The following is a 12,567-nucleotide window of genomic DNA, read 5'->3' as shown; positions in this document are numbered from 1 at the left end:
CGTTTATAATTATTAACAAGAAATCAGGAGGGAGAAGAAATGGAGGGAACTGTCTGATTATATTATAAAATACATTGATTTTGTATTTTTGTTTTGCACTTACAGGCTGACCAAGGCCCAAATGCTTGTGAATGTCACGTTTGCAAACAAGAAGCTTCAGGTCTAACAGCCTCTGCACTTGCAACTGGACGCCTGCCTGCTGGCCATCAGTTCATGAATCCTGAAAAACCCGCACATCCCGCACTTCATCTTTATCCTCACATCCATGGACATATACCTTTGCATACAATTCCACATCTTCCTCGTCCACTTATCCACCCTACCCTGTATACAGCTTCCCCTTTTACACACAATAAGGTAAGCCTGCCAAAGTAGAAGTGTTGTGGTCCCAGGAGAAATGCTGTACACCTGGGTAAATTAGTAGGTGACTAAGTGTCAAAACCATAAAAATTGCTTTAGTTTGTGGTCTGTTTGTAGGAGTTCTTTTGGAAGAAATAGTGAGGGGTGGGGAATAGAACAGATTCAGAAATGGTGAAAGGTTTGTACAGCAGAGCTAAGAGCAGCTATCATCAGGAAGACTGACAATTTCCTTGCTGTGATTAGAAAGAATGTAGAATCAAATGAGTCTTGAAAGGTAGAAGAGTAATGGGGTTTTAGTCAGTGTAATAGGACTAATTAAATCACCATTTAATATATACTGGAGGTCAAAATTTAATATTCCATTTTGGTGATAATACCCTGAGGTTTCTAGTTCAAAGTATTAGTAATTTTTTGAGAAAACTGAGGTGTTAAAAATACACGCATTTCTCTGCTTTGAGAGAACTTGCTTTTTTTGCAGGTTCTGCAAAGTTCTTTTGACCCAAGGCTTGTAAGTAATGAATGAGAGAGATGCAGAACAGATTGAGACCAGGTGACCACTTTTAGAATTGAGTCAGAAGCAAGAACTAACATTATTGTGGTAGAGTTTCACATAATATTTCACTGAGTCAAAACAGGGGCCCTGCTGAAAGGGGCAAAGACTGTCATTAGTACGACATGTTTCTGTCATCTCCCTTCTTCTGGTTCAGAGATCCTGTGGTTGCAAGTAGAGTAGATTAGCTCACTGAGATGATCATTAATTAACTCTTGCCATTCTCCTTAATATCCTCATTGTTTTTCATGTCTTATTGGTGTCCTTTCCGTATTTCTGTTGCGATGCACCAGTTCCTTTTGTCATGTTCCAGCCTGACATTTCTCAACAGCCCGCTGGCATTCCTCTGAAATCCCTAATTGTCGTAAGCTCCACCTTTAGCTATCCTTCCAGCACCTGTCCCCAGTCCCTTTGTAGCAGTCCACTCAAGTTCTCATCCACGCAGTACCCTGATCTCTGCTGTCTTTCCTTTCAAAAGACCTTTGCATAGTGAAACATCTGCAGCATATTGTCGAGGCTACACCAGAAGCCCCATGCAGAGTGGCAGGCTGCTAGCACTGAGTGGCTTTATTATGTTGGCCAGATCTATTAGTTCTGGCACAGCACCTGAACCAGCTGGGCTCCATGTATTTATGTTGTGCGGGAGCTAGAAAGACATATGTGGAAGCTGAAGCTTTAGGGAGCTTTCACGTTTGAAGAGCCAGATGAATTCAGCAGAGCTGGTAGTGAAGGAGCTAATAAGCCCGACTGGATCAGGCTTGTTTCATCATGGATAGGCTGTTCTGTCTGTGTGATGTTTTTTCTACCCACATGTACAAATTTTCTTTTATAGAGGGTATTCCTGCTGCTCTGGCTTTCACCATTAGTCGGATGATGAAAATCTATCTGGATTTTAAAAAAAGGAGGGGGGGGAGGGAAAAGTCCAGGTGTATAAGTTTTCTTGGTTGGGAGTGTTTAGGCATTAGTTTCTGAAATGTTATTGGACTCAAATGGTATTAAAAATATTTATATCTACATCTGTATAGCCTTTCATTGCATGAAATGTGGAGGAATAGGACGATCGCTTGAAAAGCCAAATAAAAGGTGACAGTAATTGAACATAATGCTTGAATTGCACAAGGTTTCTGGAAGAAAGTTACATTTTAGAATATGAATAAACAATTTCAGCTAGAAGAAATGGGGTGCGCCGGAACAACTTGCCTCTGTAAAACAGGAAAAAGTATTTTATTGGGCTTATTTTAAGATGATTTTTGGAATAAAAGGGTGCTTGTTAAGTTTCAGGTTGGGAACCTTTTAATACTGGAGGTGAAAAGAGTAGACAAATACAATCAAGCTTTTAAAAGATGCTTTCAAATAATAAGTGTTTAGTTCTTCTGTTGTGCTATTTCCAATCCTGAAGTTTGTAATCCTTAATCACAATTGTTTTATGTGGTAATGGTTATGTCAGAGAACTGTTTTCAGCAGCCTGGGCTTTGAAAGGTAGTATTCCTAACAAGTTCTGCGTTGATATAGATACTATTCTTAATGCAGAATTATGACCCACCAATATTATGTATTTACCGAAGTATTTTTAGAGAAGGCTTTTTTGTGTTCATCTTCTATCTAAATAGAAGGGAAATGTTTGCGATTATAAAATATATACATAAAATCTGTATAATAAACTATCTGCATTTAAAAAAAAAATGATCAAACCAATCTTTTTATCATTCTGGGAAATACTGTTTATTACCCTTAGCTTTTCACAATGCCTTTCACAATTGAAACAGTTTATGATTTGAATGTTGCTGTTGGAGTGACTGTGTAAGCAAACAGAATATTAATGAGGAAAATACTCTTTATTTTTGTAGGCATTACCGCCAGCTCCAGTTCAGAATCATTCAAACAAGCATCAAGTATTCAATGCATCTCTCCAAGATCATATTTATCCAAGCTGTTTTGGGAGCACTCCAGATTGGAATAGCTCTAAATTTATAAGTCTCTGGGGATCAGAGATGATGAATGACAAGAACTGGAATCCTGCTACATTCTTGCCTGATACAATTCCTGGTGAGGTTTTGTTATTATTTCACACTGACTAGTTAACTCTTATATTTTGAGTGGAATGTGGCACTTTTTTCCAGGAATGGTAGGTTTTATCATCACCACGTCCCTGTAAGATGGGATGCTGGCAGAGACTTGCTGCCATTTGTACTTCAGTGGGGCTGAAAATTGGAAAATAAGTTCCTATGCATTGGTGATAGGACTCTAAAGGCAAAAGAATAGCATATTATTTTTCACCTGTGGTCATTGTAGATGAATTTTTGTCTTTGGATGCTTAGGGTTGCAAAGAAATTGGAATTCAGGGGAAGCTTAAGGTACTTTTATTCTTCTGTCACGAAGGCCTGCTCGTTTTCTATAGGGTCGTAAGAGCACTGGTAACATGGTGGTACTACATCCTTCTTACAGTGCACAGAGGTAATGTTGTCATTCAAACAGAGGTATAAATATAGCAAGTGATTCATTTAAGCCAGGGAGCCTTTGGAGATGCTAAGAGTTAAAGTGAAATAGAATAGGTTAATAAATAAAGAAATAACAACGTATGTATATCTTTCCATTCACATGATAGCAAATATAACAATGCCCTTTTAAAGTAACTTGTATGAAAAAGGAAGCTTGGTTTTGTGTTTTGGCTTTTTTTTTTCCAGACTGATCTGCTGCTAAGTTGGGTCAAGCTACTAAAGTGATACTCGAAAGGAAAGACATTAAAAACCTCCAGAAAACTTCCCCAGTAGCATAGCTCATCTCCATACAAGTGTAGTTATGAGTAGCTGTTCCAACAGATGATTAGTGGCAAGCTTGTGTCGAAGGTGTGATTACAAAGGGGTTACCGTAGTTGTCTGGAATTACCAATAAGTAAAGATAAGGCTAATAACATCACACTGATAGAAGGATATGTTGTTCCTGCCTATGTTGTAATTGTTGCATGGACAACCTGGACTTCAGATGTTGAAGCTTATATACTTAGGATGTAAAAAGGTATCTAATTTTAATTTTTCAAGTATAAATGGCTATAGGTGTCTGTAGCATCTTTGCTACTTGTTAACATGTTTGGCATGTAACTTTAAGGTTTTTTTTTACTTCTGCTCTGGGACTTCTTAACACTTTCACTACAGCTGTACTTGGTGGGGAGGGAAAGGGAGTGGTATTTGGGAGGAGAGGATCAGTTCACTAATCTGATCAAGCCAATACTCACAGCATATCCTTGTTTGTCTTGCAGCATCACGTCTAAATTATGAAATGTTTAGTTCTAAATACCATAAAGACAATTCTGTGATTCTATGATTCTTAAATACTGTGTGTATTTCAATTGAAGGGAGTGATATATTAACGCCAGCACTCTCAGAAATAAGACCCGAAGCACTTCCTACTACATCTAGCAATGAAGCATCAGCAGTTACTGACAGCAAAGAGAAGAAAAATGCTGCAAAGAAGAAATGTCTGTACAATTTCCAGGATGCCTTTATGGAAGCTAATAAAGTTGTCATGGCAACCTCTTCTGCCACTTCTTCTGTCTCTTGCACAGCTACAACAGTGCAGTCAAGCAGCAACCAATTCAAAGTATCATCCAAGAGACCTTCATCGATAGGTAAGGAGTTGTAATTCACAGCTTAGTAACTGAGTCAAAAATATTTAATCATAAAGATCTATATATGTTTATTTAAATAATGTTTTGTGTCTTGAGATTATCTTTAATCAGTGTTCTTACTACCCTTGAGTTGTGGTCTCTGTACTCATTCTATAACTTTGTAAAAGACCTTGATATTTGGGTTTGGGGACTGGTAATAGATGTTGAAATAGCCATTTTTCTCAGAAACTGAGAATATGTACCACATTGAGTGATTTTTTTGGGTGGTTAAATGGGAACTTACTTCTTTTCAATTGTAAGCAATGTCTTTTTTTCCCCTCAATTTAGGTGAAGTGTTCCACAATATTAATAAAGAGGACCATAGACATTCTGCACCAGTTGCACCACGAAATAGTCCTACCAGTTTAGCATCCCTTCCTTCACTGTCTCCTGCTGCACTGTCTCCAGCTTCTACACCCCATCTTCCAAATCTTGCTGCTCCTTCTTTCCCCAAAACTGCTGCAACAGCCCCTGGATTTGTGGATCCTCATTCAGGTCTTTGTCCTGCTACGGTTGCACCTCCTACTTCTACCACAGACAGCTCTGTAAGTGCCCCGCCAAGTGTCTGCAGGTAAGTCTAGCAACTGAGTGACAGAACTAATGAAGCTTTGATTTCTACAGAGCTGTGTCTGTTATTTCCTAGCACACTACCCCACTGTTCTGCTGGGCACTGCAGTGCTAACTCTCAACAGGCAAGAAACAGCAATACTAGGAGTGCTCAGTTTGACTAGCCAGAATGTTTGTGTTGTCAGGTACCTACTGTTACATGTAGTGGTTGTGTGTACCTTTTCCTTAACTAGGATACTGAATTTGAGCACTTTTTCTTTTGCCTTTCTCACTAATTTTTCATAACTGTACTTATTTTTGTATAACTGTACTTTTTTTTATGGGAGGGCAGGGGGCGAGTGGGGAGTGAGCTGCTTACTGCAGAAGGAAGATTCACATATGTTTTGCAGATAGGACAGATGATGGTATGTTTTCACCTTTTTAACATAAGAACAAAGAAATACCAATGCTAGATGAGATTTTTTTTTAAATACTTTTTACAGTTAAAGCAAGAACACATCGCAATTCCAGAAGAAATGAACAGTAGATGTCTTGGGCATATATTTAAGCAGCCCTATGGAGGGAATAAATTGCTGTGTTACTGCTTATTTGAGAGACTGTTTTCTTCTTAAAACAGTAAGGTACAAACAGGGTAATGGCAACATCTTGTTTTTAGCTGATGCTAAATTTAAGTCAAGGGCTTGAAAATCTGTCTGCAACCAGGGGATTTTAGAAATAAGCTTGGTATTTTACAACTGCACAGCTCTCTTCAGACCACAAGCAATGAGATGGCAGCATTTTTAAAACCATTCCAGATTAAAGCTAGAAGTTTCTGCTTCTGAAATTATTTTACCCCTTTTAAAACAAGGAAGAACACTTCCACAGCTCACTTTGTAGGCTACTTATTCAGTGAGTCACCTTGAGTTTTCCATAAATTACTTTGCCATGCATCATCACGTCTCTTTTTGGTTTTGAGCATCTCCGTTTCAAAGCTACTGTAAGAAAGCCTTAGGATTTGATGCATCACTGGTGGCTGACATCCTAGTTTGAGAGTTGTTGTTCCTGGTAGATGTACATACAGCTGTACGTGTTTTTTTCAAATGTTATTTGTATTATAATCTAGAGTTTGTAAAAACTTTTTCTTACTTCAACATAGTGATCCTGATTGTGAGGGCCATCGCTGTGATAACAGTAACACATATGATCATCAACAGTATGATGGAGAGGAGAGCCAAGATGAAGACAGCTGTTCAGAGCATAGCTCAAGTACCTCAACATCCACAAATCAGAAGGAAGGAAAATACTGTGACTGCTGTTACTGTGAGTTCTTCGGCCATGGCGGAGTAAGTTGCTTGATTTCCAATTTTGTTTTCTTTGTTGTGTATTCATCAATTGCTTGTGACATTAATGCCACCTCCTTAGCTGCAGTGTAGAGCTTGCTGAAGAGATGAGTAGTAAAAGGAAGCTCAAAGCATGGGTAGCAAATAATTTTCCTCTTTGAAATGAAGAATTGAAACAAGCCTTTCCAGTTGTAAGCAATTCAAGAGTAATAAAAATGGCTAAAAGATTTAGGAAGCAACTGACTTGGATAATAGATACCATGTTTGACTATCAAACTAGGGGAGAGGGGAAGGCAGGCAGGAGGAGCAAAGAGGAGTCGAGAGACAGTAGCTACGGATGGGAATGCAGATGCGAAACACTGTTCAGGAGTTCATCTTACAGCAGTGTTAACATGTTATTGATGTGACTCTGCTGGAAGTATGCTGGTGTGCTTCAGCGCAGGGTATCAGCCCTACACAGTGATGGCCCACAGGCCCATGTAGCCCAACCTCTGAAAGAGCCTTGATAGAACATGGAAATGGCAGCAAGGGTCTACTCTCTTAAATCTTCAGATATAGCATGCTGATCACAAGGAAATATGAAAGTCTCCTTTCTTGCTTTTAAAGGCCTTTGTCTTCTCACTTGTGCATTCCTCTGCAAAAAGTCATTTTTCCAATTGGAAAATAAAGCTCACAAGCTAGCAACAAGCCTGAGAGATCTGTTGCCTGTTAAATATCCACTCAGGTATGCCTACACACATGGAGTTTGGTATTCAGGTTTTGACCTTCAGTTTGGACCTTGAAGGTCTCTAAAACTTCAAAATCTCAAGAGTATTAGGTCAGAGAAACTTTCACATTTAGTCACTAAGTTTTTCTCTGATGTCCATTAGCCTCCAGCTGCACCAACCAGTAGAAATTACGCAGAGATGCGAGAAAAGCTTCGTTTACGTCTAACAAAAAGGAAGGAGGAGCAGCCGAAGAAACCGGATCAAATCTCTGAAAGGGAAAGTGTTGTTGATCATCGAAAGGTGGAAGACTTGCTACAATTCATAAACAGCTCTGAAACCAAACCAGTAAGCAGTTCTCGGGCAGCCAAGCGAGCCAGACATAAGCAAAGAAAGGTAAGATCTATAAGTGTGCTTATCTTAGAACCTCATATTCGAATCTAAGTGTGTTTTGTGCCCACTTTTTAAGTATTACTGCTGTGTACAGATTTCATAATAATGGCCTAAGTGTTATCTATGTAGTTTGTGGTGTTCTGCCTGTTTGTGCATACAAAGCTTGCTTACCCATTTCGATGCTTAGAAGTTACGTAGGACAGGAAGATTTCTCACAGTGTCCGTGTTGTGTATTTTGCTGCAAGTCAGCTTCATATTGGAATTTCCCCCACTTCAGAAAGTTATTTCTAAGTGTCCACAACAAGAATCTGATAGCTGTATAGACTGGACATTTTAAAATTGGGGGCAATTTGAAAGCTCGTGTTTCTTCATTGGAATAATGGTTATGAAAGATGACTATAGGAAGCCAGGAAACACATGGTCAGTGCTTTCATGAGAGTGGAGAAGTTAAATTTTAAGATTTACATGTAGAAGGATTGCACTGGGCACCTTGCTGTCCCAATTGAAGGAGGTAGAGTGCTGTGCCATGTGATGGCATGAAGGCCTCTCCGAACTCAGAGTGAAGTGGCAAGCTGCAGAGAAGAAAATAAAAATTAAAGGTTGCTTTCAAACAGAAATTGGCAGAGACGTTTCAAGCAAAAACATCTTCAAAGGGTAATATAGAAAATATTTTTTTGAATACAACAAAAACAAAACTTGCTGAGTTAAGAGAGGAAAATGATTTTCCTAAGTTGAACGAGCAGAAAAATTGCTTTTCTCATTGCAGTTTAAGTATCAGCCTTAACGTACTGCAAGTTCAAATTGTAATGAGATTGCTGAATGTTTTTGAATTCTGGCAAGCCCATAGTGTGACATCACTGTAAATATTTCATGTTTGTGGATTTGTTTGCTGGCACGAAGTCTGTGTGCTTTAAATGCTTCCATGGGTTTGGAAGACCTGATGTTTATGTTACAGGGTTATGGGTTTTCTTTGCATGACTTCTGTAACTGTGAAAAAGGAATCCTTTATAGACACTTGTAAATGTGCAGGAAAATAAATATATGGACAGGATTGTTCTCAGTGTACAAATTCCATTTTGCTTGTTATGAAAGAGTGGTACAGCACAAAGTTTTAGTTATTTGCAGTAACAGCTGGAAAAAGTCTTACGTCTTTGTTTTATGTGGTTATGAACTTAGGGCTAACAGAAAATTTCACCATCCTTAATATTTTTGACAGCTTGGAATGTGTCTTTAATGTGCTTAGTGTTTTGCTTTTAGTGACTGCTCCTCCTAATGTTAATAAACGCTGAAATAGAGTAACTCTACCATAGGGGAAGAACACACAAATGATGCAACATGCCACAAGCTTGAGTTACCTTAGTAATTCACAGATAGTTGAGAGAATGAAGTTGAATATTTTATTTTCAACAGGGCTTGGTGATTATAGCAAACTGTGATATGAAGTTAAGCTTAGCATTAGTAAAAAGATGATGAACGGTTGGTACTGACAACAGTCAAATGTGTTACACAAATACAGAAAACAAATTCCAAAAAGAAATTTATGGACGCCAAAAAAAGACAGCTTTTGTACAACTAGTTACTTGTGTGCTGCCACATGCTTGTGGATCAGATAAGCTGGTATGCTACTGCCCTAAGACTTAAACTGTTCACACACAAAACCAGCAATGATACTTAAAACTAATTTCCAAAATTTGTGTCACTTCAATAATCCAACTGTTATTTTGTAGCTTGAAGAAAAGGCTCGACTTGAAGCAGAAGCCAGGGAAAGGGAGCATCACCAATTGCTTGAAGAACAGAGGCGGCGAGAAGAGGAGGAGGAGGAGAGGCTGAAACAAGAGTTACAACGGCTTCAAGAACTTCAGCAGCTGAGGGCTGTAAAGAAAAAGAAGAAAGAACGAACGAGTAAAGACTGTCAGAAGGTGGACATGCTTACTCGAAACTGCGAGACAGTGAAGGAATCTGTCCCAAATGCACCTGAAGACATTCAGAATGGTACACTCGAGCAATCAGAAAAGATAGAAACCTCCTCTGGTTCACTGTCAAGACATGTGAATCACACAGAACAGAGGCCGGTTTCAGAGACAGGCTGTGAACTATCCAACCCCGTAAACACTAGAGACTCAAAGCTGCTTTATCAGAAAGAGGGGAGTGTAAAGCAGCATGAGCCCCTCTCTTTTCTGCTTGATATTATGCATCAACATAAAGAAGGAAACAGCAAACAGAAACTAAAGCAAATAAATAAACCATGTGCTGAACAAGTGAAAAAGCCTGTTGAATCCCCCAAAGCAGCTGAGATTCAGACTAAAACCAGAAACCAAATAGAAGCCAAAGCAAAAGCAGCAGAGCTCCCAACACTTGCAGAACCTAAAAAAGAGGAGAAGAAATTAAACAACAACAACAAAAAACAGTTGAACCACGTAAAGGAAGAGAGAGCCCCCATACCAAGTGAATCCCCTTCACCAAATGAGCAGCAACAAAATAATAAGCTAATACTTGCAGATTCTCCTCAACCAAAAGGCAAGAACAAGAAAAACAAGAAGAAAAAAGGGGACAAAGTCAACAATTCCATTGGTAAGTGTATAAGAGAGGAAATGTTCTTTGTTTTGTTTTTTTACCATTACCGTTTAAGTCCAAAAGTTTATCCTTAGTCAACCCTGCTAATGTAAATTAGAGAAACAGAAAAATAGGTTTTGGGAAAACTCAAGTCACTGTAATTTTAACTTCAGTTTGTTTGCCGGGGTGCTCAGTGGTGTACAATCTTAAGCTACTTCTGTGCTTTTAGTAAATGCATATACTTTTAGTAGAGATGTGGAAGAATAAACTATCACATGCCACTGTTTTTGTATGTTTTTAAATCAGTTGAGAATCAGTTTATTTTCTGTAAAGTCTGTCTCTTCTTTACTGTTTAAGAATAGTTAGAATACTTGAGCAGTATGTGGAATTCCATTTTGAACTTGTTTGGAAGCAGTGCTGTTTCTCATACAGCATTGAGTGTAGTCTAAAATTGGTCTTACCCTTTGTGCAAGGAAAGCTAGGGGATTCTTTAGCCAAAGAATAACTGTTTGTGCATATTAATTTTTTCAGTGGAAATGATTTTCTTGTATTTACATTGACAGGTGTAGTAAATACAAACTAATTTACTGTTTTTTATTTGTCATTTTGAAAATTTAGTGGGAGTATATAACTTAATAATATGGAGTGTTTCCACTACATCAATATCAGTTTGTGCTAGTAAATAGATTTTATTTATCTGATAGAACTAAAAAAACAACAGAAGTTTGAGTTTACTCAAACAAGTTGCACTGGCATAGTTTTCTTCCCATTGAATTTTTTGCTCTATTTCATTTTCCTGAAAGCATCTAATGGTTAATATCAAAGCTGATGAATGCCTGCAGTGCTAGCTGGTTTGCTCTGTCAACATACTCATCTATCTGCTCTTCTTGGGCACCAATTTGTTCGTGCGTGTGCTCGGTCCCTCCTGGGGCTGCCTGTTCGGGTGGCAGTTTTGTGGTGCAGACATCTGTCTGCTCGGAGCACCTGGTCACTCTCCAGTGATCGCACAGGAGCTGAGCGGTAGCAGTGCACAAATGAAATGTCTGTTCTCTAGAATGATTTAGCACAGCAGTGTGAACTGCAATATTCTTGGGTAAGCACATACACGTGCCTCATCCTTCTGTGGCAGCTGGTGCTAGAAGACACTTAGGTGTTTCAATATACATTTATTTCTTAAGCTTTATTATAAAAATACAAACCAAAGTTCTGGTTGTTGTAAGCTAGAGAGAGCCTCATTTTGTTATTGTGGTTTCATGGCCAGCTTGAGTCAGCCCACCATTCTTTCTTTTAATTCTTATTTTCTCTATTTCAATTTTGTGTCAATCTGACAGTGATACAGCGCTGAACATTTTTTCCTTGAGACCTTAGTTATTGTGAATATGGTGTTGTGGTGCAGTCTTAACCCCAGTCACTGGAAAAAGGACAAAACTCTAGTCTGGTTTCTTCTCCTGGTCCTACAGACATTTGAAGGAAACCCTTGAATAGGAGTGGGTGGGTACGTTGCTGTGGCTTCCTGCATCTAGGTACTTCCTGCATCTCTCCCTCTCCACATATCCACACGTACACACACCCCCACGCTTCTTTTCTGCTACTGTAGTAAGTATACGTAGAGTTTCTGAAAGCTTAATGATCACATGTGAAGAAGTACAAGGACATTATCTCTTAATAAATTCAGAAACTTCGTGCTGTTCTCTGAAGAATCTGGAAGAGGTAGTCCTTTTGCTTTGAGCAGTTCTGACTTTAGAACTGAAAGATAATGTAATACACATTTTTCATTTGGTTGCAATTTCTTAAAGACATAGGATTGATGTATGAAACTAGCAAAGGCACAAAAATGAACTAAGGAAAAAATAATTGTAAAAATTAGGGTAACTGGTTTTTTTTCTTAATTCAGTGTTAAAATGAAGTGTTAAGGCAGTGAACACTGCTTCTGTTGTGATCTCTTTTTCTTAAACTTATTCGGGCAGGGTTTTCTAACTCTTCATTATAAAGTGGCTGAAGAAAATACGGTATAGGGAGCCCTGTTTTACAAGGCTTTCTGGTTCTCCTGAAGTAAGTTGCAAGGCCAAGGCGCGTAGTTTTTGAACTGTCAGGAATGCCTTTAGAGAACTCATCTGTTCTCTTAGATCCAGGGATTCTGGAAAGCTGCCCTGTGTGCTAGGTGATATCAGTTGTGTTCTCTGAGTCTCACCGGTTTTGGAACCCGTTCTGAGGCTGATTTAGAGGTGAGAATGGAGTATACATGAAGTGAGAATGGAGTACGTGTGAAGTCAGAAGAGGCTTTGTGAAGAGAATTCTCACATTTTTTTCTACAAAAAGCGTTATGTTTTCTGAAGCATGCATTTATTTCAGAAAGTACAAGAGAACCATATACTGAGACAGTATAATACACCAACTTTGTTACAATAGCTGATGCCTAAATTTCCATGTTAAACTATTAGAAAAAAGTTTTAAAAA

The 12,567-nt window shown here is 38.6% G+C and overlaps 1 protein-coding gene across 3 annotated transcripts in view; it reads left to right on the top strand.

The window, feature by feature from the left end:
- FAM193A (family with sequence similarity 193 member A) overlaps positions 1-12,567 on the top strand; it is a 76,139-nt gene that overhangs the window by 59,642 nt on the left and 3,930 nt on the right. For all 3 annotated transcript variants that reach the window (XM_050710236.1, XM_035547203.2, XM_035547205.2), the window contains 7 exons: positions 106-357; positions 2,758-2,956; positions 4,263-4,535; positions 4,863-5,145; positions 6,277-6,463; positions 7,330-7,560; positions 9,285-10,128. In XM_050710236.1, coding sequence (XP_050566193.1) covers positions 106-357; positions 2,758-2,956; positions 4,263-4,535; positions 4,863-5,145; positions 6,277-6,463; positions 7,330-7,560; positions 9,285-10,128 — 2,269 coding nt within the window. The remainder of the gene's footprint in view (positions 1-105; positions 358-2,757; positions 2,957-4,262; positions 4,536-4,862; positions 5,146-6,276; positions 6,464-7,329; positions 7,561-9,284; positions 10,129-12,567) is intronic.

Source organism: Cygnus atratus, chromosome 4 (genome assembly GCF_013377495.2).
Source record: "Cygnus atratus isolate AKBS03 ecotype Queensland, Australia chromosome 4, CAtr_DNAZoo_HiC_assembly, whole genome shotgun sequence".
NCBI lineage: Eukaryota > Metazoa > Chordata > Aves > Anseriformes > Anatidae > Cygnus > Cygnus atratus.
This window is presented reverse-complemented; position numbering and strand designations above follow the sequence as displayed.